Raw genomic sequence first — 21,940 nt, 5'->3', positions numbered from 1 at the left:
ACGCCCAGCAAGTAGATATGTGCGTGCGCTGTGAGGGGGGAAATTTGGATAGGGGTCACGGATGTGACAGAGGAGGTCAGCCGCAGCAAGGGAGGTTCCCGCACGCTGTCGTGCTGAAACCTCACGTTCGCCCCAAATAAGCGAGCTTCATCAATGAACAAAGACCTGGATTTTGGGCAAACATCGTAACGCAAAGACGTTCCACAGAAGGCCAGAGACGGGCCACAATCACAAAGTCGCAAACGAACGGGTGTCCTAGCAAGAGGTCTCAATATATGAAGGAACGCACACCTGCCACTAAGACGGGACTGGAATAGAGGCTCCCATCGCCGTCTCCGAACACAGAATTGCTGTGTTTACGCTTCGCATTCTTCCTTGGAGAAAGTGGTGCGTAAATGGGAGTCTCTCTCGCCTCACGAGCTTACGCCAGTTGTAGGGATTGCTTGGACTGATAAAAAGGAAACTCCCTCTGAAGCTGAACATCTTCTTCTTGGACAAGTCCCTGCTTTACGGCTTCATCCACCAAACAGTTTGGCACGACGCGTATGTACGGGCCCGCTGGTGTGTCTACAACCATGACAATTGGCGGCGGCTTCGGAGTGCCCGAATCTTCTGCCTCTGGTGTTGTCGCCGCACATGGAAATACTTGCTCACTCAACCCTGAGCACTCTCCTAGCAGGCTCGATACGCACTGTTCCAAAGGTGTTACGTTTCCCCTTGCGAGCATATGAATGTTTTGTCTCGCGTTCTCACGGAAGTCCTCCTGGGTTACCCTTTCCAGGCTTCGACTGACACACTGCGCCACCCCTCGGATGGCTTCAAAGGCGCGTTCTAATGAGTCCATCACTACACTTGTCCCGCTCTCGTCACTGCGGCCGCTCTCATCGTGAGGGCGCTGTGGTGCAGACTGTGGGTCTTCTGTGACGCCAGCCGCTTCGATTTGCTTTTTCTCAGCTACCGCCTTCTGCTCGTCTCTCCGTCGATCCGCCTCCTGTTGACTGCTCTGTACCTCTTCTCTGGTTTCGGACGCGAGTACATGTTTCGCTTCCTCTTCCTGTTCGTGTCGGCTATCCGCTTCCAGTCCACTGTTCTGTACTCGGTCGCCGCTGTCGACGTCTGTTACAACGAGAACTGTCACTTCCTTGCTCACTAAAACTTCATCCCTTCCATTGTCATCCTCTGTCCTTGAAAGAGACCCATCTTGACTCCCCGAACTATTTTCCTGCCCACCTGTTTCCGTTTTGATGTCCTGCCTTTCTTCAACCACTGAGGGACCCCGGCCCAACTGCTGGTCCGGTTCTGTTCCCTGATCAGTCATGCGCACGTCAATTTCATCCATTTTTTTGGTCCCAACAACACCTCAATACTCCAGTGTGGCTGAGAAGTCTTTCCGGTCCTGTAGATTACGCAACAACGCTTGCTGGCGGTTGCTTCTTCGCTAGAGTCTGGAGCCAACAAGATGTTAGTTGGCGCCAATTTTCCTAAACTGAAGGGTAAACGCCTTCGGGACAGAACAGACAGCAACCTCCCGCGCTCAGATTCCACAGCTTCATTGAGTGTAGGAAAACCCGCCTCCACGGGACGAGGGCCTGCTCGTTCTAGAGAACAATCTTGCGAGAGGCGTGGACAACCGGCGTTCCAAGTCGCGTTGCCTTTGACGGTGACCACTGACATCCAGCGCTCTACGGATGCCCCTGAAAGAACAGATCAAGAGCAATTGGCCTGCTTTGCTTCTCTCGTCTCGCTTCACGCTCTAGGCGACCTGCACAAACCATGTATCACATTCGAACGACGCACTGAACTTATAAACGGTAGACGGGTGAAGATGCACCAGAGTTTGGGGAACAGCAGCTGCAATGAGTGGTCCGAGTGTGCGAAGTCCGCCTCTGCTCTTGAGGTACTTTCGCAGACTTGCGTAAATGCTTCCAGATGCCACAGAACAGGCTCGAAGCCCTAATCTCCCACGCGACTAGCCGGTAGCCAATCCCAGCGCGCAGCCACTGCATAACAATGAAAATCAAACTCCTACGAGGGTATTTATTTTGCACCCGCAATGAAGAGTCACACGTACGGAGACTAGGATTGTACCGCTTTTCTTGAGTCAAGAGCGCAGTTTTTTCTTCGCGCAGCATGTGAAACAGCCTCCTGCAACATCCGAAAATCGCAGCGAGTGCGCCTGTTGGAACCAAAAAGTGATGCCCGACCGGCGCTGACCAGTGCACAACCTGTTGCTCTGTTGCGGGTATCCTTACCTATGAAATTGAAGACAACGTCATCTGCGTCCTTCAGAACAAAATAACCACAAAAAGGGCGAGAAACCACTGCGATCCGCCATGAATCCTTGCGTCCTGTGGTGTCGCGCAGGCACTTGCACGTGGCATGCTCGCCGCTTGCCAGCGTGGGTTGGCTGCTCGACAGGGCAGGGCGCGGTCTCCAGTTTTGGTCTCAGGCTTCTCCACATCGTTGGGCGCCCCAATCTCGTTTCACGTCTTTTCAAGAGCCCGTCTCCTCTCATAAAAGTGTCCCTTCCATTCTGCGTTGCCTGTTACCCCTCCCAAGTCGGCAATGTGGTGTCACGTGACCCTGTCTAGTCGCTAGAAATATTGGCGAAAAGCTGTGCGGTGCCTCGATTCATACTCAATGCCCCAGTCTCTCGCATGCGCTTCTTTATCGCTCGCAAACAGAATTGTTTGTTGATGTCTAAATACTACTTTCATACACTGTTGTGAATTTTTGTTTCGGGGACGGTGTGCTGTTCGTTGGTGTTTCTCAGCTACTTTAGGTCGCTGTTTAAGAATTAAGTGAATATCCACGCACCTTTCTTGTGGCCAAGTTTTGTTGCACAGAATATCCGCGTGCATCTACACATCTTCGACGCGTAGTAGACGTTTACGCAAGGCAGCGTCCATCACGGCCCCGAAACCTGCATTTGAACTTGTTGACGACGGAGGAGTCCATTGTGCTGGGCCCGTAGGTATTTGGTTCTCAGTCGCCGATTTCCTCTGTGTGCTTGTTTTCACGCATTACCCGTGGAGGCTTGTGTCCCTGCCGGCTCCAGGTCTTTTTTCTCTCTGTACAGTGGTGCTGTGCCCGATCATGCACCGAATGCTGCGACGCCTTCCGCCAGAAACAGAAGGTATTTGCTGGCTGACGACCGCAGTGCTGACGGATGTCACACTTGGCGTCGAGACGGAGACATACGGACATCGGACCTGGGAGTTTGTGTACTCCACAGCGTTCGGCAAGTGTATGCCCCTGTTACGGTTCAGCTGCTTTTCTCGTTTTGAGTCCGTCAGTCTGTTAACTTTCTCCGTTCAGTTGATTCGATAATGGGAAAAAAGCAGGTTGAAATGCCGCAAAATGACCCTTAAGCTGACTACACCTCGTAGGGAACCGAGTGAAAGTCGACACCTATCTACTCTCCGCTTGCCCAGATGCTCCAAGAAGCGAACCTACGACCCCGCGCGCCGTGAGATGCCGGCAGCTGCTGCGCCGGACCGACCTGGTCCTGTGAGCCGGTGATTGATTGCCAGCTTCCTTTGCTGGCCGACGGAGAGCCACATAAAGGCAGTTCTCTTCGAAGAAGGATTCTTTAATTGGGCACAGTAGAGCACGGGCAGCTACATTAAGTTTCTAAACCGAAGTGACAATGGACACGCTGGCAGACACCTCTAGTGGTAACACATGTCGTGTCTTCTGCGTGCGACTTGGCCATGAACGATGCGCGCAAGATTCCACGAACCCTGAATATGCAGAAAAAAGAGATGGACATGTAACCTGTTCTCCACATCCCTCCGGCGGGGGTTGTCATCTAGCAGTCGAGGTGGCTTCTCTTTTGACTCCCAGCGAGAGAACACGCTGTCAGAATGAGGCAGATTGGCATTCCGCGCACGCGCCGTCAGAAGGTGCTCACTGGAGTGTCGCCACTGCGTTCCACGCTGGAGAAGAGCTGGAGGGAGACCTTCGCGGCAGCGTTTCCGCATCGATGGTTGGCGCGGCTCGGCGAAGCCGCGTGGACGGCCAGCGGGCAGAGAACTGGATTTCTCAGGCTGTCCCCATCTTGACGACAGCGTGGCCTTCCCTGTGGACGAGAAGCGCTGAAGGCGGCGACCAAGGGTTGGGGCCCCTATCAAGTAACCCGCAATCACCGACACTGTCGCCTCCGCACGTGGAACAGAACTGTGTCGCACTCAAACAGTTCTTGTGCAGTTCCGTGGCAACCACACAAACCATATCAGGGTATACCCTTCCATGCAGTTATTTGATGGTGGCCGGTTCGTCTGTGGTCGGACACGCGAGGCTGCTGGTGAGCTACTAGCGAGAAGACGATATACTGCACATATCACAGCCGCGCACTCTGCCACTTTGATACCTGTCTTCTCTCCACAAGCCGCGCCGTTGGCGGTGACTCTTAGTCCACTGTGGTATCCACACGGTCCTGTCTCCAGGCGGGGATCTTCTCGCACCCATTTTGCTGTGCGGTTCCGGCGGAAATGCCATCTTGTAGCACCTCACCGAGAATCCAACTGTGTTTTGAGATCCATTCAATCCTGTTGCCAAAGTGGTTGTGCAAACTTTCTCGCGCCAATGTGTCATGCAAGCGTCGTTATGATGTTGGGCGTAGCCGTGCCTCCGAATGCGCGTCTGATTTGGACTGTTTTTTGCCTGGCCCTTTGCAGCCTTGCTCACTGCCCGGATGCCCGGCGCGATATGTCGCGGCTACTTACGTAGTGGTAGATGCCCGTTTTCGTAAGAAAGGCTGGGGACAACTTCTCATGCGCATGGTGGAGGCGGTGGCCGCTGTAGATTTGAAGGCGGACTACGTGGTTTTGTGGACCCGTGCTGCGGCCGGATTCTACACGAAACTTGGGTGAGTTGTTTGTCTTTAGTGGCCACCTCGCAGGCACAACCGCAGCGAATGTGGATCCGGCTTTGAGGCTCTCAGCAGAAAACTACTTTTCGTTTCGTAGTAACGAGCAGCCGGCCTGAGGACTGAAGTGCTTTGCTGACTGGTATGGCGTCCAAACCATCTCGACAAATCACACAATACACGTGACGCGGTTCCCGCTCCATCAGAGGAGGGGCGACTGATTTCTGTTGAACCATTCCGCTGGGACTGTAGTGTATGCATTTGCGGTAGCGCTGTGAAGTGTTTTATTGCAAGCAGGTCTTATGGTGAGAAGCATTGAGCAAGTATAGGTGACTGTCGATCGGGGAAGTATGCGATCTGTAGAGACCGGCTGTCTCCTACCATCCGCAGGTGGTACTCTACGTATAAGTACCTCATCCAACCACTTCACATGTGATGCATTTCTGTGTCTTGCAGCTACCAGCGGTGCCAGGCTGCGGAGGTTGAAAGTCCATGCCTCTCCCGCTTGAGCTCGCATCAACAGGAGGCAATGCTTTCCACGCTCCGGAATCTGATGAACAAGCAAAAGCGGGCCATGGGTATGCAAGAAGCAAGTCTGCTGGGACAACTCGCCAATTCGGATTCCGGAAACCAGCAACCGCGTGAAGACACCTCAAGCAGAGATATCTGGTTTCGTAAGCGCGTGGGTCCATGCATCGCAGAGCCCGAGCGCCTCCCGCTGTCTCAGCGCTGTGTGGAAGTGGCTGCTACTCTGGATTTGCTGACAAAAGGCTCGCAGGCCACTCGGGCAAGCGAATGCCTGGGAGACTTTCAGGCAAGCGGCACGACTGGCAATACCTTGCTGCCCCAGGCAGCGGAAACGAGCAGCTCGAGTGTGTCCGAGCCCGCGGCTGAACAGGACAACATCGCTGCGGGGTTCACACGGACTGGTTGGACGTACAGGCTGCTTAACGTGCCTTGGTGCAGACAGATTGGGCCTTCGTGCGGCGTCAGTGCCCTTTGCATGGCGTCTACGTTCTTTGCGATGACGGGGCAAGACGCAGACCGACCCGTCCCCAGCACGGGAGCTGCAAGGGGTACGGCCTTGACTAGTGCTGTCGCTCTAGGAGACCATTTATTGAAGTTGTCGAGAGAGTGGGGGATTTCTATGGACGGCGAGGTTTTCAGCGTTTACGACTTTGTTCGGCTAGCCCGAATAGGCGCACATCTTGACGCGACAGCGGTGGAATTCGCCCCCTGTGAGGACTCGGACGGTGACACGGCTGACGGCGAACCGCACGCTGAGGCGGATGGAGAGACGCTTCTTCTCCACACTAATGCGTGGAATCAGATCACCTCGTTTATACGCCGCGGGTGGCTCCTGATTGTTCCATACGATTCTGAGGGGGGATACCCTGCTCTCAAAGGAGGCCGTAAGGCACATTACGGGGTCGTATTGGGCGTCGCGTGCCGAGAGGCGCAGCAAAGGCTGAAGCTTCGTCACTCTCCTTCGCTGGCGTTGGCGCGCCATGAGGCAGGCGATACTGTATCTGACAGACGCGGTGCCGCGTCTTCTACTTCATGCCGGGGGGAAAAGAAAGCGGATGGTGACGCAGGTGCGCGGGAGACGACACAGCGTGGTCCGCCTAACGAAGACGGCCCCGAGCAATATCTGCGGCATCGTGAAGAGGAATGTTCGCAAGCGTGTGATGAATCGCAATTAGAGGCGGTACACGCTTCGCTGTTGGGGAGGGCAGTCGTGCTCCAGCACGGCAGATCCAGACTATTAACAGTAGCAACTTGGGACCATCTCATGAACTCTAACGCACAGCTGCGGAATGCCAACAAGATTGCTTTCCCTCATGCCTGTGAGATGAAGCTCAGGAACCGAGCCATTTTGGTTCGGGGGTTCTTGAGTAGCTAAGAGGCGACACCAACTGGAGAGAAGAGAAGTAGCTACGGATCGTACGGAAGAAAAGCGAATGGAACGCAGTTGTATGGTAAGCGTTCCTTCATCCACTAGGTAAGCTGCATGTGAAGGCCGTGTTGGTGACAGTGTTCGAGGGGACGCCAGCTGCTATGAAAAGAGCTTATGCTCGACGATATGCCCCACAGGTTAAAGCAGGTGAGCAGTGGATTGCCTGGTTTTCTTGGGATCTTGCGCGACCGGGAAAAGGAGTACGCTTGGGTACGAAGAACTTACACGTGCGTTCAGCACGGGTTTTTCAGTGGTACGTTTGACCGCAATGCACATGCAACGGGACGGACTAATCCCAAGACTTCCAAAAGGTATATCGGTTTGTCATTATGGATGAGCATGACTCAGTCCCAAAGTCCTGATCCGGCGTCTGGCCCCTGTTGAAGTGGGCTCTACGGGAGTTTCCGCAGCAGGGTGGCTGAGTGACGTTTTGACGTTATTTAAAGGACGCTCAGGCATTGTTGCGGCGCTCTGCGTGGATGGAGAGCTGAAACACGGGCGTTTTTCAGACAATCGTCCATACCCGAAGACGGACTCTGCTCTCCGTGGAAGTCTTCCAGCGTTGGTGGATCGGAACGCCACCATTGGCGGAACCTTGGCTTTCATGCAAAAACTCGTGACGTTCGAAAGGGGAGTCCAAGTTCATCCATTATCAACCATGACGCTCTGGGAATGAACCGTATTCTAGCGCTAACCAATGTTGCATCACCAACGTATTTGTCACTCCTTCAAATGAACGGCCATCACAGAGACATGGATAAGAAAGCAGTCACTTGGATTAGCAAAGAGATGTTGTAAAAGGCGAGACTGTCAATCACTTTGCGGACGCGAGCGATCTTCGAGCATTCAGCACAATTCTGGATGTTCGCTTGGAAGGGGATCTCCGAGGTGACATTCTGTTGCATTGTAGCGCCACGCACTGCTGTTCCCCGGTGCACGTTACGCCCGCCTTAATCCAGGCAAACATCCCTGCTGGATCTGCCGCGTTGTTGCCACTTTGCAATTTGCTTATTTGAAAAAGATGCGCGTAGAAGGAGTTTGAAAACTTCGATTTTGCTTGGAGATAGTGGGTCGGCTAACTCCCGACAACGTCGCCCAACGCGGGTCACCCTTTCTGGTTTGATCGCCAGGCTCCTGGGTTGGCCCTCGTGTGTGCTGACCCTGCCTGGCGCGATCAAGCGTTTGTACCCACAAACGCACTGGATACCCCTTTCCCAGCATCCAGGAACCGCGTTTTCAAGCCTTCTGCCAAGTTGCCCAGGCTGGTATCTATCTTCAAACCGCCCGCACGGAGGAACCCCCCCCCCCATCCGTTGCCTTGCCATCCGCCACGACCAGCTACCGGCATGCAGCGTTGTGGCAGGTGCCCGAACCCCGTGTCAACTGCTCGCCTGATATAATTCACCCAGGCATGCTTTCATTTTTGGTCTGTGTTCACCCCCTCGTCTTTGTGGAGCGAAACTCAGTCTTTGTTTCCTCTGGCAGTAAGGAATTTCGCTTTGCAGCTGCTCAAGGCTGCGCAGCGGACATCGAAACCGCATGCGCAGCACTGCATAGTCCGTCCCAGTCCTAGTTGCTGCTTTGTTTGACATCCAGGTTCTGAAGCTATAAACGAGGGCGCTACCCCGTGGAGATTTTGGTGGGAACTTTGCTGTCGTACCAACTGCCCTCGCGGCGTGGGTTTCGATGCACGCCAACCAGCCGAGCAAGACAGCAAGGAAAGCGTCGCCGTAGTCGAGGTCACGTCACGGGGCCTCCGCGGCAAGGCCTCTTCTTCGAGGGTTGCCTTCAATGCCCAAGTTCCTCCCGCGCGCCGAAACGCAGAAACTTGTTCCTGGGGAAGATGATGCCCGTCGGCGGGGAAGCCGGAGACTTTTCTCTATTGAAGAAGGCAGAAACTTCTGCAAAGGGCCGACGCCCCTTCTACGACCAAGGTGTGCTGAGTGCACCATCCCGCGTGGATCTCGAGTACCAAAATCCTTATTCGTGCTTCCCTACCGACTCCCAGACGTGCTCGACTGCAGGTGTCTGCATGTAGATGTACTTTGAACCTGTGCATCGACAGTTACACGTCCGTGTACGTAGGTGTTGTACCTTTTTTACACCCCATACCCCTACTCGTGTAACGACAAACATCCATCCATTCATCCACGGGGGAAATGGCCGTTTGGATTTCGAGCTTACTTTTCGATTGCCTTCTTGGACCGAACCATCAGTCTTGACGGTTCAACTGAAACATGGCAACGCGGCTAACCTCTCTCGTTGCGACGCCGTTCTCTGCAGGCCGGCTTGTCTACGAATGGGAGCAGTCACTGGACGAAGTTCATCTGTACCTGAAGCCGCCGGAAGGCGCGCGGGCAAAGGATCTGGATATCAAAATAACGCCTACGATGTTGACCGTCGGCTTGAAAGGCAAACCGCCTCTCTTTTCAGTATGTCTCTATGAAGAGCGGTCGCGATCAAGAATGTGCACTGGTCGGCCACTGCGGCACTATCGTTGGTGTTTGTCAAGTTGTCAAAGCAAGCTTCTTTCTTTCTGGTTTCTCCTTAGGCACCGACGGAATCAACCGTGAACGTGGACCCGTCACTGTGGATGATCGGTGAGAGCGCAACGCGGAAAAGTGAAAGATTTTGCCGTTCAGCAGGTTTTCCAACTCCTCGTGTCACATTCGCTTGCATGACTGGACGTCTTTCTAGGCTCTGCTGCCAATTTGTGACAAGCCATACGCATCTGACCTGAAGACCTTTCCCTTTGAATCAAGTGCCCTTGGTTCAGCTTGGTGCGAAACGCCTGGCGTTCCTGCGCCTGCAAGTCCCCTAGCACTGATGGGTATTTTGCTACCGGAGATCATCGAGCGGAGTCGCAAGCTCGCGCCGTGTGCCTCGGGGAAGTCAGGATCCCGTGCGTCTGGCCAATTGTTTTCAGAGGACGGGGAACTTCACATTCTGCTGGTGAAGATGAAGAAGGGCGAAGTATGGAACGCCGCACTGAAGGGCCATGGCGGCACTCTTGATCCGTTCAGTCAGGTGAGCAGAGTCGCGAGAGAAGACACAACCCAGATACTCACGTAGAGATCCGGTCCCAGATGTGTATCTACATGTACACATGAATATATATATATATATATATTTATAGGTAGGTAGGTAGGCGTGCACATAAATGAATAGTTGGGAGCAGGCATGTGACGTATGGTGATCCCCCCCTAGCTCTCCTTCGGAATTCGTGTTGATTGCATGGAGATCCCCTCATTAACGCGTTTTAAAGAAAGACTACGCATCAGGGCTTTGCTTGGGTTGTTTGCGCGCCTCACGTGCGAGGCCTCGTGGCATGGGGTTTCACCGCCGAATTGGTATCCATGGGCCTTCCGATTCTTTCCAGTGGACCACGTGTGTTTGTGCGCTCAACCTGAGGATCTTTTGGCCTGTCTGAATGTGCTGTATTCAGCAAGAAGTGCAGAAGAAGTTGATGCTGGAACGGTTCCAGGAGGAGGTGAGGAATCTCTTCTTGGCGCCACTCCCCATCCGTGCCAAGACGTGGTTAGCGCCGTGGCAGGCGCCTGCCACGGCGCTAACCTTTTCTTTTTGGATCCACCGATAAAGTTGTCGAATCGCGTTCGACCCCTGGAAGTGATGAGCTCTGCATTGACGTGAGAGGCGGTCCGTGGTTTTGGGGTTCCGAAAAGCGTCGCAGCTGTGTGCACCGAGAACGGCGCTGTTGGGTCGATCTCTGGTGTTTCGGTGCTCTGTGTATGTTTTCAGAATCCTGGATTCGACTTCTCCGGAGCGACGTTCAGTGGTGAGTCCTTTGGGGTTGCCGCCTAGATGGAACCAGTCCCGGTTCTGGGGCTGGCTCTCGGTGATCAAAGACATGCCCAGAGGCGCTCCTGCGCGAACTAACTTGGCTGTCTGTATCTCATAACTGGAGCCATATTCAGTACTCTAGGCACTACAATGTCGCTTTTTATTCGCGGCGCCTCAAAGAGGTGTATGGGGACCCGAGCCCGCGCCGCAGTCTTCGTGGCGGCAGGAAAACACACAACTGGTCGCCTAGGGGATCCGGATGGAGCTGGAGGGCAGTGTGTTTCTTCTGAACCAGTATATGCCTCTTCGTACCTTCAGACGAGATGACATTCACAAGAATGTAGTCTCGTGTCGGATTGTAAACATGGTGGAGCCAGCACAGGTTATCGCCGGCGGCATTCCCAGTACGCTTGGGACTCGGAGAAGCCAGGTGCCATCTTGCGTGTGCTCTTGTGAGCTTCCTTTCAGGCAATGCTCCGGACCCTCGGACGTTTATGGGCGGCGTGTCGTACAAGTGACCTCATGCCCCGACTCGACTCGCGTTTCTCGCCCTGGCGACTCTTTGCCAACTCTCCTTTTTCGTCCACTGAAAGGCGCTTGGCCGTGCTGGGGAACCGACCCGTCGAGTCCGACGCGATCCCCTGGCCGCGCCGTAGTCTGATTCTGCTTTGTCTATGCCTGCCGTCGTGTCCCCTGAACGGTTGCCTTTTTTCGTCGCCCTGGCGGCGCGGCCAAGCAAACTGACTGTGGGCCGCTTTCTCACAGAGCCGTCTCGTTCAAACCGCGTAGCGCCCCACTGACTGCGCGTCTCTCTAGTGTGCACCAGCGAGTCGTCTGGACTCTGCAAACCCGCTGCACGAATGTCTTTTTCTCTCGGGATACGCAAGAGACTGTGTGTGGCTGTTGCCGCACAAGGACGACGGGGTGAGGTTGCCTCCTATCGTTCCTGCGTCGACAGTCGCTCCGTCGGTCAAACTCCTCTAGGCGAAGCCTTCAGTCGCGTTTCAGCTGAGGCAGACTCCACAACAGGCTTCCCAGTGACCTGCGCTGTCTCTGAGGGTGTACCGAACACTTGTATGGCGAGCCGGCCATCACATTTGACTCGTCGAGGTGACTGGCATCGCCCCGTACGGAGCGTGGACGTTCCAGTTAGCGCTCACTCCCGCTGAAACCGTTGCAGAAACGGGCACCGAAGCAGTTTGCGGTGTATCCGGTTGACGGCACCGTGCACAGGAAGTTTTGCTAGGTAGGCACAAAGATTGTCGCAACTCTTCTGGACCGCCGCACGCCCTTTATCTGCGTCGATACCGGCCCTTTGATTTGAAGGCCTTTTTGCCCACGGATTTCACCTTCCTCTCCTTCTTTTCGTCTCTCCCGCCCTGCGGCTTCTTCGATTCTTCTGCTCGCCAGCAAGGCCTGTGCTTCTTCTTCTGGTTCTTTTGCCGCCTCGCCTTGCCACTGTGGACGTCTTCTGGAGAAGTGTGAGTCACGCGCAGCCGCTTCGGCATTTGGCTTCTGCAGACAAAGCGGAATCAAACCGAGCGCAACAGTCTTTTCAGCACAGAGGCAACACTGTCCCAAGAGACCGCGCCCACCCTTGACAGGGAGGCAGCCTTCGACCGTGCAGCAGGGCAAAGCTTAGCCAAATATATAACCAAGAATCAACTTAGATGCGCTGGCTGTAGTCGATGCGGACGCACGCAGAGAGCACCACGATTCTGGAAAAGACCCTGGGACAACCCCCCAAGGAGCGGCTCGAGACGGCGACCCGGCCTTCGGCCCGACCGGCGCAGGCGCCCAAGGATCACGCACGAAAGCATTCCTTCAAGGACGAACACGGCCGTAGGCTAGCTTGGTTGTCGCTTCCAGTCTGGTGAGAAAGAGAGGCGTTTCTCGACAGTGCAGCGCGGCCGTCTCCCCCCCGCGGCAGGTGACAGGCTACTGAGAACACAATCGACAGGATGCCAGGTGTCCGAGGAATCTCCAAAGAGACTCACCGTTTGGCTGAGCGGCCTGCGGCTTTCATGAACTGAAGTTCCTTCATTCTCTGAGAGCACCACACCAAGACGCAGGCACAAACAGACACGAACGCTCTCGTCAAGAGTTTGAGAGGGCGGCGGAGAATGCAGCTCTGATATTCGGGCTCTCACGTTTTTCAAGTCTCTCAGAGCGTGCGTACCTCCCGCTGTTTTGGGGTCAGCCTCTCCTGCTTCTTCTTTTCCTTGTGCCCGCCGGTCGGCTGCGCCTTCGGCTTCGCGACTTTGAATTCCTTCACTGTCACAGCCTTCGCCTTCTTCTTCTTTGGAGCCGGCTCTTCAACTTCGTCTTCCACGCTCTGCCCGTCGTCGCTGCACGCCGTGATCCAGTCCGGCAGTTCCTCGTCTGTACAGACAGCATGCAGAGGCCGTGACGGCAGGCAAACACAGGCGTCCACGCAGCATGAATCGTTTTGCTCGCCGTACTCCCACAATGCTCAGTGGAGCACAAAACGGGCGAGTGGGGGGAACGAAAGGGGTTGCCCGCCCCAAAGAGATTGACCTACATTTTGAGTGTATATACACTCAGACCAGTACGCTACACATCGAATAAATCAGGCATGCTCACGCTCGCCAAAAAAGGCTCCGCCCCTCGACCCTGTTCCCACAAGGGCTGACGGCACACTGACGGCAGAGTGCCGCAGGGACGACCGCCCTGAAGACTGCGGTTTTCCGACAGCCCGCTGTGTCGTTTGCGAAAAGATTTCTCGATAAGAACTGCGCGAGGACAGCCTGGACCGCCTCTGTAGTTTTCTTTTCGCGGGTGTGTACACAAGGCTCACCTGAGTCGGCACCGTGCATGTCTTCGTCGCTGCCCGATAGCGAGCGGTTGTCTTCGGCGTCTTCTGTCTCAGCCTCGCTGTCTTCTTCCGCCTCGTCTTCACTGGCGGCTTGGCCACTGCGTTCTTTTGCAGAGCCGCCGCGTGCCTTCTCCAGCGCCTCCCTTTCTTCTGCGTCTTTCCCGACAAGAGCCTTCGACTCGTCCTTCAACCGCTGCTTTTCTTTGGCTGTCATGAACCACTGTCGCATCGGTCGCGAGTAGATCTCATCTGCAGTGGAACAAATGGCAAGCGCACGCCACGCAAGACCTAGACGTTCCAGTACCAAACCCTCTCACGAGTTGGACTACTGGTTTAGATCTTGAATGTCTTTGTTTACCGGCTCCGAGCGGAAGGAGTCCTCTAGTTCCGTAGAGGGAGAACTCCGTTCATGGAAATCGAAAGAGCTTTCACTAATTGTATTTATGAAAAGTGATTAGTTCCCGTACCTGCGTGCGTTTGGAGGTTTTCTGCCTTTTGTAGATGGAGCTCAGCGAGGCGTACTTCGCGCTCCAGCTTCTCGCGTTTCAACTCTCGGCTGATGTCTCCTTGCAGAGACTTGACCTGAAGCGCATTCGCATTCACCAGAAACACACTGCGCCTTCTTGCCGAGCGCACCAAAACGGGGACTGTCGCGCCCCCGTGGCTCCAACTCTCGCTGGCTGTGGCGCTGAGGCTCGCACCACTCTGTCACCCCTGTTTACCGAGCAACTGTTTCTCTCGAGTCGAGTCTTTTTCGGGCCCCCACACATTCGTTGGCGAGCTCCGTTTTGTGTTTCAGCCGACATACCTTCTTCTCGAGAGCTTCAAGCTTATCGGCGTCAATTCTCCGTTGAAACACACGAGGCGCACCGGCCGAGCTCCCGTCCTGCGCGGTGTCTCCCTTGCCTTTGCTGTTCCTGCTCTTGCCTGGTTTCTCGCCGGACTGGTTGAGGCCGCCTCGCAGAGCTTGCAAAAGCTTCTTCACCTGCAGACGCTCTGGACCGTCTCGGTGGTAAAGAGTCACAGCAACTCCACTCCGGCCCATGCGGGCTGTGCGTCCTACGCTGTGGATGTACCTGAACACAAAGAGACAGATTTCCACAGAAGGCAGAGAGACAACAGCGTGAGGCGGAGAACCTCTGGGAGCTCGGCGCTTCCCTCCGGACGCGCAGGAAAAAGCACACCTCCACGCACAGCTCTCCTCACGCGCCGAAAAACGCCCTCTTAGTCTTGGTCCCCGCGACAGAGTGCTCAGTTAGCTGGGCCGAAAAGAAAAAACGACAAAGCCGATTGGCGGTCCTTGCCCATGCATCTTATCACCGTTCCCATCACAGCTTCCTTGCCTTTGCTAAAACCCTCCACAACCGCCACTGACACGAGGGCGTAAGACGACCAGAAGCGAGGAACCACATGCGGAAGTGTCGAGCAACAGATAGCTGTGGGAGGATTCTCCTTCAACAAGACTACTAACCGGTCAATATCGGCAGGGACGTTGAAATTGATGACTGCTTCTACGCCTGCAATGTCCAAGCCTCGAGACGCCAACTCGCTAGCCAGGAGGAAATCCGCCTCCCCGGCATGAAATCTGCATCCAACCAAAAAACAAAAGACTCCCGCAGTGTGCAGGTGTATCGGAAATCAGTTCCGCACCTTACGCGCGAGGGAGACAGAAACTCTGAACAACATGAGAAAACAAACGCGCGGACACCATTCTGCCCAGTGTACGCAGACCCCCTCCATCAGCGAACTGATGGACAGAACATCCATGACGCACTATAGGTAACGCGTTCGTTTCCGAATGAAAGAGACATTGCCAAAAACGTTTCCTGGACTACCGCCACTCGTGCACAAGACCGGTACAGCCAGAGGAAATGTGGAACCCCGGGCACAGTCTGCAACGGAAAACGCAGGCGAGCAAAGCGGGGTGCAAAACACGCGGAGACCTTTGCTCGGAGAGGAGACACTCGGAAAGACCAGGAGCTACGAAACCCGGTGTCCGAGCCGAGCCCGCGCACGGCCGTAAGCAGTCCCGCGGAAGAAACCGAATCGCTGCATGCTCAGAAGCCGCGTGAAACGAGGGAAAGCGTCCTGGGCACCAGACGAGAAGTATATGAGGGCAAGCTCCCGGACCGGCGCTCCCGGGCGAGAGCCTTCTTCATTTGGAGACACATCGCCGTGGCTGTCGGGGGCGCGGGGGGAGTACCCGTCCGCACAGTCGCGGAAACGCGGGAAAATCGAGGAAACCAGACGCACCTCTCAAGAGCCTCGACGCGCATCTGCTGTGTGAGGTTGCCGTGCAGTTCTGCATACTGCAAGCCCATGAACTTGAAGAGGAGACTCGTCTGGTGCGCCAGCTGCTTGGTCTGTGGGAGAAAGGCAACGACAATCGCTTTGCGGTCAAGACTGGGTTTTGTGAAATCGCCGCGCGACAAGCGAGACGGTCCAGTATGCAAGCTCCACTCGAGAGAGTTCCCACGAAAACGCGAAGACAACAGGCCGGTGGACGGACCGCACAGATCTACAGCTGGGACGTGGCGCGTGGCGGCTCCTAGGCCTGTTTGTAAGCCGCGTTCGGAGTCGCTCCTTTTGCCGTTACGCGTCGACGGCACAGTCCTCTGGACGTCCTGTTTGGCGCAGACACACGGGTGGAAGCGCCCACCTCACCTGGAAGAAAACAATGACGTTTTTCGTGTACGCGGTTGTGCACAGGTGTAAAAGGGCCGGTGCACGATGCTCGTCTCTCTGGAGCATCACAAATTGTTGCTCCAACGTGGAGGAGACTTGCTTCAGAGCTGCGGTCGCCGCCTGCAAAGACGTGACGGTGAAGCCGCTCTTCTCGCGGTCCGCTGTGCTGTCTCCGACTGCTGCTTCAGCCGAAATGTGCAGGGGGCGGTTCAACGCGAGGGAGGCGAGAGACGCAATAGACGGGGTCAGAGTGGCGGAAAAGAGGAGCGTCTGACGGGCGCGGTGACAGTGGCGGAGGATCGCGAGAATCTGAAGAGGCAAAAAGCGCAAAGCACCCCAGAACACACTCGGATGCAAAGTGAAGACGCAGGGGAAAGCGCAGGAGACCGCCGCCGATAGTCAGGCTGCCGATTCCAGCGTGAAGGGAAAAAAGAACGACCAGAAACAGTCGGAGCATGGACACACCCGGTACGGACGCCCACCGGTATAAGGCGGCAGCACGCGGGACGAGACGCCTTTCGTGCGAAGCAAGTCAAAGGGGGAAACAGCTCTCGCGGCCACACGAACGGCGCGCACCCCGGGAACCGCACATGCGAGGGACCAACCACTGACACGTGGGCGAGAGCGCCTCCGCCGGAACCTCTCCAACTGACGCCACGTCAGAGTCATCCGGCCGGAAAAAGAACAGGACGTGCAGAAGTCCTGCCACACGAGAAGTCGAATGCCTGACCCCCCCCCCCCCCCCGAGGCCCGAACTTCTCTGGTACAGAGAGCATGGCCGGTAGATCGCCGGAAGGCCAGTCAACGGCGCAACCCCCGGCGAAAGGGTGAACCTGTCACGTTCCGACATACCTCCTCGCGGAAGCCGAGCTCAAGCAGCCGATCTGCCTCGTCGAGGACAATGATCTCGAGCAGTTCAAGGTGGACGGTCTGAACAGGAAAGCAGACAGAAAGCGACGATTCGCGTCTCCCCCCTCGTACTTGTGTGGCGCATTCGCATCCGACAGGCGCCGCCACAGGCACCGTTCAAAGCGCGTTTCGTGCTCCAGGGGCCACCAGCTTCTGTGAAAATGTTCTTAGAAGCGGCTTTCGGTTTGATGGAACTTTCACACCCAGACAGCTCCATACCAGTCAACCGGTTTTCGAGTCATCCATGTCTAGGAGTTATGGTTCCTTATCGAAGTGAGTGTCCAAGGAGCAGTCGGTCAGGAGACGCCAGCCACCCTACCCCTCTGTGCGATGTCGACATGCGCGTTCCTCCGCAAGCTCGCTACAGAGCTCCACGGGGAGACACCACAGCGCCGATCCCCACTCAAACCGGAGGCATCTCCCTCCGCACACATTATGTAGATGTATATGTGTACAATCTACACATATACACCTATATCTGTACAGATGTAGAGATGTGGATATGCACGCTTGCTGTTTGTGTGAAACGTTTGGCTACCGCAGCGCATCCAGGGAGACTGGAAACGCGTGAGTTACCGCCGAGAAATGGGGTATCGGTTCATGGATGCGCCTTACCGGTGAGTTCAGCAGTAGGTCCAGAATACGCCCAGGAGTTGCCACGACAATGTCCGGTTGTTGCCGCAGCGCGTTTTCATGTGCCTTCAAGGTCATCCCTCCGCAAGCCTAGCGAAGCATCAGAAACGAAGGAAATTGCAGAATATACAGAAAGAAATATACATGCGTGTAGACGTAAACGTACATCCTTAAACCATATCTCTACAAACTTATATATATATATATATATATATATATATATATATATATGTTAACTTGCCGAGGATCGCCGCTTGCATGTGAAATCCGTGTTTTTAGGGTAAGAGACGAACCAGCACTTTGGTCTCGCGGAGAGGACCGTGCGTAGGCTACGTGAGGCGCCAGGAGACAAAACGCCGCGAGGAGAAGAAAGAGACAAGACGCGCCGGGAGCTTCACAGGGACAACCGGACTGTTTTGGATGTTCCTTAGTCGACAATCGCAGCATCTCTATGCTTCGGCCTAGGCACACATCCGGTGAAATCCAAAAAAGACGGGTCGTATGACCGGTTGCCGCGCGCCTCTCCTCTGCGGTCTGCTCGTTCTCCTGGCTAGCGGGACTGCGACTCAAAGCCGTTTCGCCCGACACCTGTCCGAGAGGAGGCCACGGTCCCGCGCCTTTCCGGCGGTTGTTCCGGCTGTTGAGAAGAGGGGCCACACGTACCAGCGCGTGGGTAACGGGAGTATATTTGGAGAGACACTGAAGCATCTGGACGCACTGCATCGCCAGCTCTCGAGTCGGAAGCAACACCAGAGCTTTCGTCCCTCGCAAACCGCCCGCGGGTCCATTCGGCGTCATCTGGAAAACAACAGCAAACGGAACTCCGGAGGAATAGACGCGTCAGAACGGCGAATCCGAAACTCCGTACGCTTGGCGGCGAGCAAACAGAGACGGCAGCAGAATCGCGCAGCAGCGCAGGACAGGAGAGAAAAGAAGAGAGGAGGAAGAGAGGATGATCATCCGGACAGACACCCCCAGACAGCGCCTGTCCGTTTCGAGGTCTCCACACCCACGACGCCCAGGACGGCGCGCAGCCGTCTAGAGCACGAAGGCGTGGAGTCAAGTCAGATACATGCCCAACAGTCACGAGCCCTCTCGGTTGAAAAGCATGTTTCTTGAGTTGTTTTCCGAAACTGGAAGACCCCATCCTCGAACGCAATCCTGCGCGCCGAGATTGTGCAAACGGCCAGGATCGACCGCGGCCTGCACTGCAGCACGGCCACAGAGAAGAGACGTAGGGTTTCCGATTCTGGCTCTCGAGAGACAGTTGTCGCCCCGGAAGTTAAAAGACCGACCGGAGAGCCAGATATGACAGCCCTCGGCGAGCCGGCTGCGAGCGGCGTTTCCTTCTGCCTTCCTCACCTTGCGAGTGCGAACCCCTGGGCTATGGAGCAACCGTTCCAGCGTGGGAAGAAGGAATGCTGCGGTCTTGCCTGAACCTGAAAAAACGCCATTCGTGCGAGAAAACGCCGCAAGGCTTCACCGGCAGCGCAGCTTCTTCGCGCTACAAAGAGGTCAGTCTTCATGGCCCCTCCTCGCAACCTGCGTTTCGCGCGAAAATCCGTCGGCGGCATAACGAACTCGAGGAGACAAACGGGGAGAATGACGCGGACTTTGCACCGCACGTTTTGCGCCGCATCCACGTGTGTCGAAACACCAACGCCCCCACACATGCATGCAGACCAATCCCCACACATGAATGGGAAGCGGAAGTGATACGCGCCTTTGATGCAGAAGCCGAACTGACCGGTCTGTGCGTTGGCCAGGAGATCGCGGCCTTCGAGAGCTGGACGGAGGCACGCCGCTTGAATGTGCGTGGGGTGAGCGTACTCGAGATCTTGAATGGCCTACACAGACACACCAGAAACGGGCGAGGCAAGCGACGGCTGAATCAGGAGGCAGTCGCTGCGTCCGAGTTCGCCGGCCCAGAGAAAAAAGCCCAACAAAGCTTGCGCCCCACAAAAAAGCCAGTCTCTTACTCTGACACCGTGGCCGGCCAGGTCGGCGAGTGAAGGCGCGAACGAGCACTCAGAGAAGCCTATACCGAACCGCTGGCGCCAGAACGCATATATATATATATATATATATATTGTATGCATATATATATACATATAGGGCACATATATCTATGATGTATAAATATATATATATATATATATATACAGGCGTGGGGGCACGTTTCGTGCTGGAGCACTGCTGTTGGGGGAAAACACGATTTCTACATGTGGTTCAGGGGCGCTTTGTCTCCAGGAAAATCGGTTTTGAATTGCGTTGTCGTGTTTAAGGTGAAGGGGGAATCGAGTAAAGGTCTCGCGGAGACGTGCATGTGCAGAGAGAAAGGAAGATCAAGCGCCCCCGTGGACTCACCCTGAGAAGCGGCCGACTCAAGGGGAGATCCCCCCACGCCGTCTGCGTGTGAAGAAGCGCGTTGTGTTTCACATACGCGCATTGCCGCTTCTGAGCAGCGGTTTCTCTGTTCTTCTGGACCTTGTTTTTCTCTCCTTCAGAAGCCACGGCCAAGTCTTCTCCTTGGTTTCGCTCGTGTGCGACCGGATTTCCGTCTACCGGGTCCGTGGTCCTCGCGTGTCCTCTTCGACTTCCGCTCTCGCCTTGTCCATCGTCTCCTTCGGAATCTTCCGCTTCATCTGACTCTTCCTCACCGAAGCTTTCGTCCAAACACCCGTCACTCAGTTCCACTTCTTCATCCTCGTCTTCCTCCTCTCCCTCGTCATCCTCTCCCTCTTCCTCCTCTTCTTCGTCTTCCTCTTCTTCATCGCCTTCCTCCTCCTCTTCCTCCTCTTCTGCTTTCTCTTCTTCCTCTTCCTCCGCTTCTACTTCCTCGTCTGCCTCTTCATCGTCCTCATCAGAGGAACTTTGGAGATCGCTCAATCGCCCGTTCTTTTTCACAGGGTGTTTCACAGAGCGTCCGTAGGCTGACTTGTCTCCCCTGGTGCGCATGTCAGGCAGCCTCGCGGCGGCGTACTCCTCTTGGCGCTTCTTCGCCTTCTTCTTTCTGTTCAGTTCCAACCGTTCTTCCCGTTTCCTCTTATCGCGGATTCCTCCCGCATTCTGGTAACGCAAGGCTGCTCTGCCCCCCATTGTGCCCTCAGAGGAGAACTATATGCAGATACGTTTCCTTCGTAGTGTCTATCTTTACATATCCATATATATATATATATATATACATATATATGTGGATATATGTAAAGTCCTGAACACCGAAGGATCCCGGGACGAAAAGTCGCAACACACGGGTTACGGAGACGGGAGAAGCTAGCCGTTAGTTCGTTTCCTGTTGCACTACGCGACCAGAGAAACACAGACGTCAAAAAGAGAAAAGGGAAATGGACAACTGAAAAGGAAAGCTTGACTAGAGAAAAAGGACGCGATCCCGAGACCTAGACTCAAACGGTAACGCGAAGGCTCAGCGCCCGGACAGGAGCTCTTCTCAGTGACTTGACCGGGACATTATCGTTTGATATTTTAAGGTAAGGGCGTCGAAAAACAGAGCTGCATGCAGACAATCTTGTATGCGTAAAAAAAACCCAAAAAACCGATCTCGTGTGGCCCCACAGAGCGGGGACGCGGAGAGGGACTTCGGACCTCGTTAGAGATTCACTGTCAGACCTAAAAAACTTCGTCTTCTCGCCGCCATCACAAGTCCACTGGGAAAGCTGCTCGCGGCGCTTCCTTGGCAGTCTGGGAAAACTTTGGGCAAAGGGCCCGAGTCCAGCGAAGAAATCCGAGGAGAATTCGGATGGCGCGTGCATGCGCTGGGCGGATCAGCTTACCCAGTTGAGCGACCGTTGGTTTTGCGGCCTTGCGCGTCTGAAGCGCACACACTTTCCGGTGAGAAAACAGGGAAAGAGAGAAGGGCGCTAAAGCAAAACACTTCGCGAAAGTAGAAACGGATTTGCAGCGACGCAGGCTGAAGAGGCAGACAATCGAGAAAGCTACAGAGAGGAAGAGTTGTCGATGCTCGCTGCGCAAAAGGAGCGCGTTGCTCCTCTGCACACATTCAAACGACTGCATGTGAGCGTTTTCCTCCCTCTGTGTGTGCATCTAGTGCTTTAAAAAATTCCCGCATTTTCATTCTCCAGTGACGAGCCGCGCACCTCTTCGATTTCCTTTGTCTTTTTTTCTTTGGGCGCTTTCGTCCTTCTCGGAAAACCGTCTTCTCTGGCAAGCGCGCCCCTGTGCGGCGTTCTCAAGGCACGCGACTCTGCACGCGAAGTGACCAACCAGGAAG

At 55.1% G+C, this 21,940-nt stretch overlaps 4 protein-coding genes across 4 annotated transcripts; 2 read left to right on the top strand and 2 right to left on the bottom strand.

Moving 5' to 3' along the window:
* Positions 1-421: 421 nt before the first annotated feature.
* On the bottom strand, positions 422-1,339 carry NCLIV_061320 (conserved hypothetical protein; the record flags this gene model as incomplete). The annotated part of the gene is made up of 1 exon (XM_003885684.1): positions 422-1,339. The coding sequence occupies one exon, from the start codon at positions 1,337-1,339 to the stop codon at positions 422-424; it is 918 nt and encodes a 305-aa protein (XP_003885733.1).
* A 2,925-nt stretch (positions 1,340-4,264) lies between these two features.
* Positions 4,265-6,773, top strand: NCLIV_061310 (conserved hypothetical protein; the record flags this gene model as incomplete). The annotated part of the gene is made up of 3 exons (XM_003885683.1): positions 4,265-4,306; positions 4,680-4,870; positions 5,327-6,773. The coding sequence occupies 3 exons, from the start codon at positions 4,265-4,267 to the stop codon at positions 6,771-6,773; spliced, it is 1,680 nt and encodes a 559-aa protein (XP_003885732.1).
* A 1,900-nt stretch (positions 6,774-8,673) lies between these two features.
* Positions 8,674-11,146, top strand: NCLIV_061300 (putative nuclear movement domain-containing protein; the record flags this gene model as incomplete). The annotated part of the gene is made up of 7 exons (XM_003885682.1): positions 8,674-8,761; positions 9,111-9,259; positions 9,379-9,427; positions 9,754-9,854; positions 10,273-10,317; positions 10,587-10,623; positions 11,097-11,146. The coding sequence occupies 7 exons, from the start codon at positions 8,674-8,676 to the stop codon at positions 11,144-11,146; spliced, it is 519 nt and encodes a 172-aa protein (XP_003885731.1).
* A 774-nt stretch (positions 11,147-11,920) lies between these two features.
* NCLIV_061290 (putative DEAD/DEAH box RNA helicase) lies at positions 11,921-20,790 on the bottom strand (the record flags this gene model as incomplete). The annotated part of the gene is made up of 15 exons (XM_003885681.1): positions 11,921-12,143; positions 12,626-12,675; positions 12,808-13,010; positions 13,447-13,713; positions 13,932-14,046; positions 14,273-14,540; positions 14,936-15,049; positions 15,718-15,827; positions 16,129-16,458; positions 17,002-17,079; positions 17,674-17,781; positions 18,355-18,489; positions 19,054-19,130; positions 19,439-19,538; positions 20,059-20,790. The coding sequence occupies 15 exons, from the start codon at positions 20,788-20,790 to the stop codon at positions 11,921-11,923; spliced, it is 2,910 nt and encodes a 969-aa protein (XP_003885730.1).
* Positions 20,791-21,940: the final 1,150 nt, after the last annotated feature.

The sequence above is a fragment of the Neospora caninum genome, chromosome XII, assembly GCF_000208865.1.
Source record: "Neospora caninum Liverpool complete genome, chromosome XII".
In the NCBI taxonomy this organism is placed as follows: Eukaryota; Apicomplexa; class Conoidasida; order Eucoccidiorida; family Sarcocystidae; genus Neospora; species Neospora caninum.
This window is presented reverse-complemented; position numbering and strand designations above follow the sequence as displayed.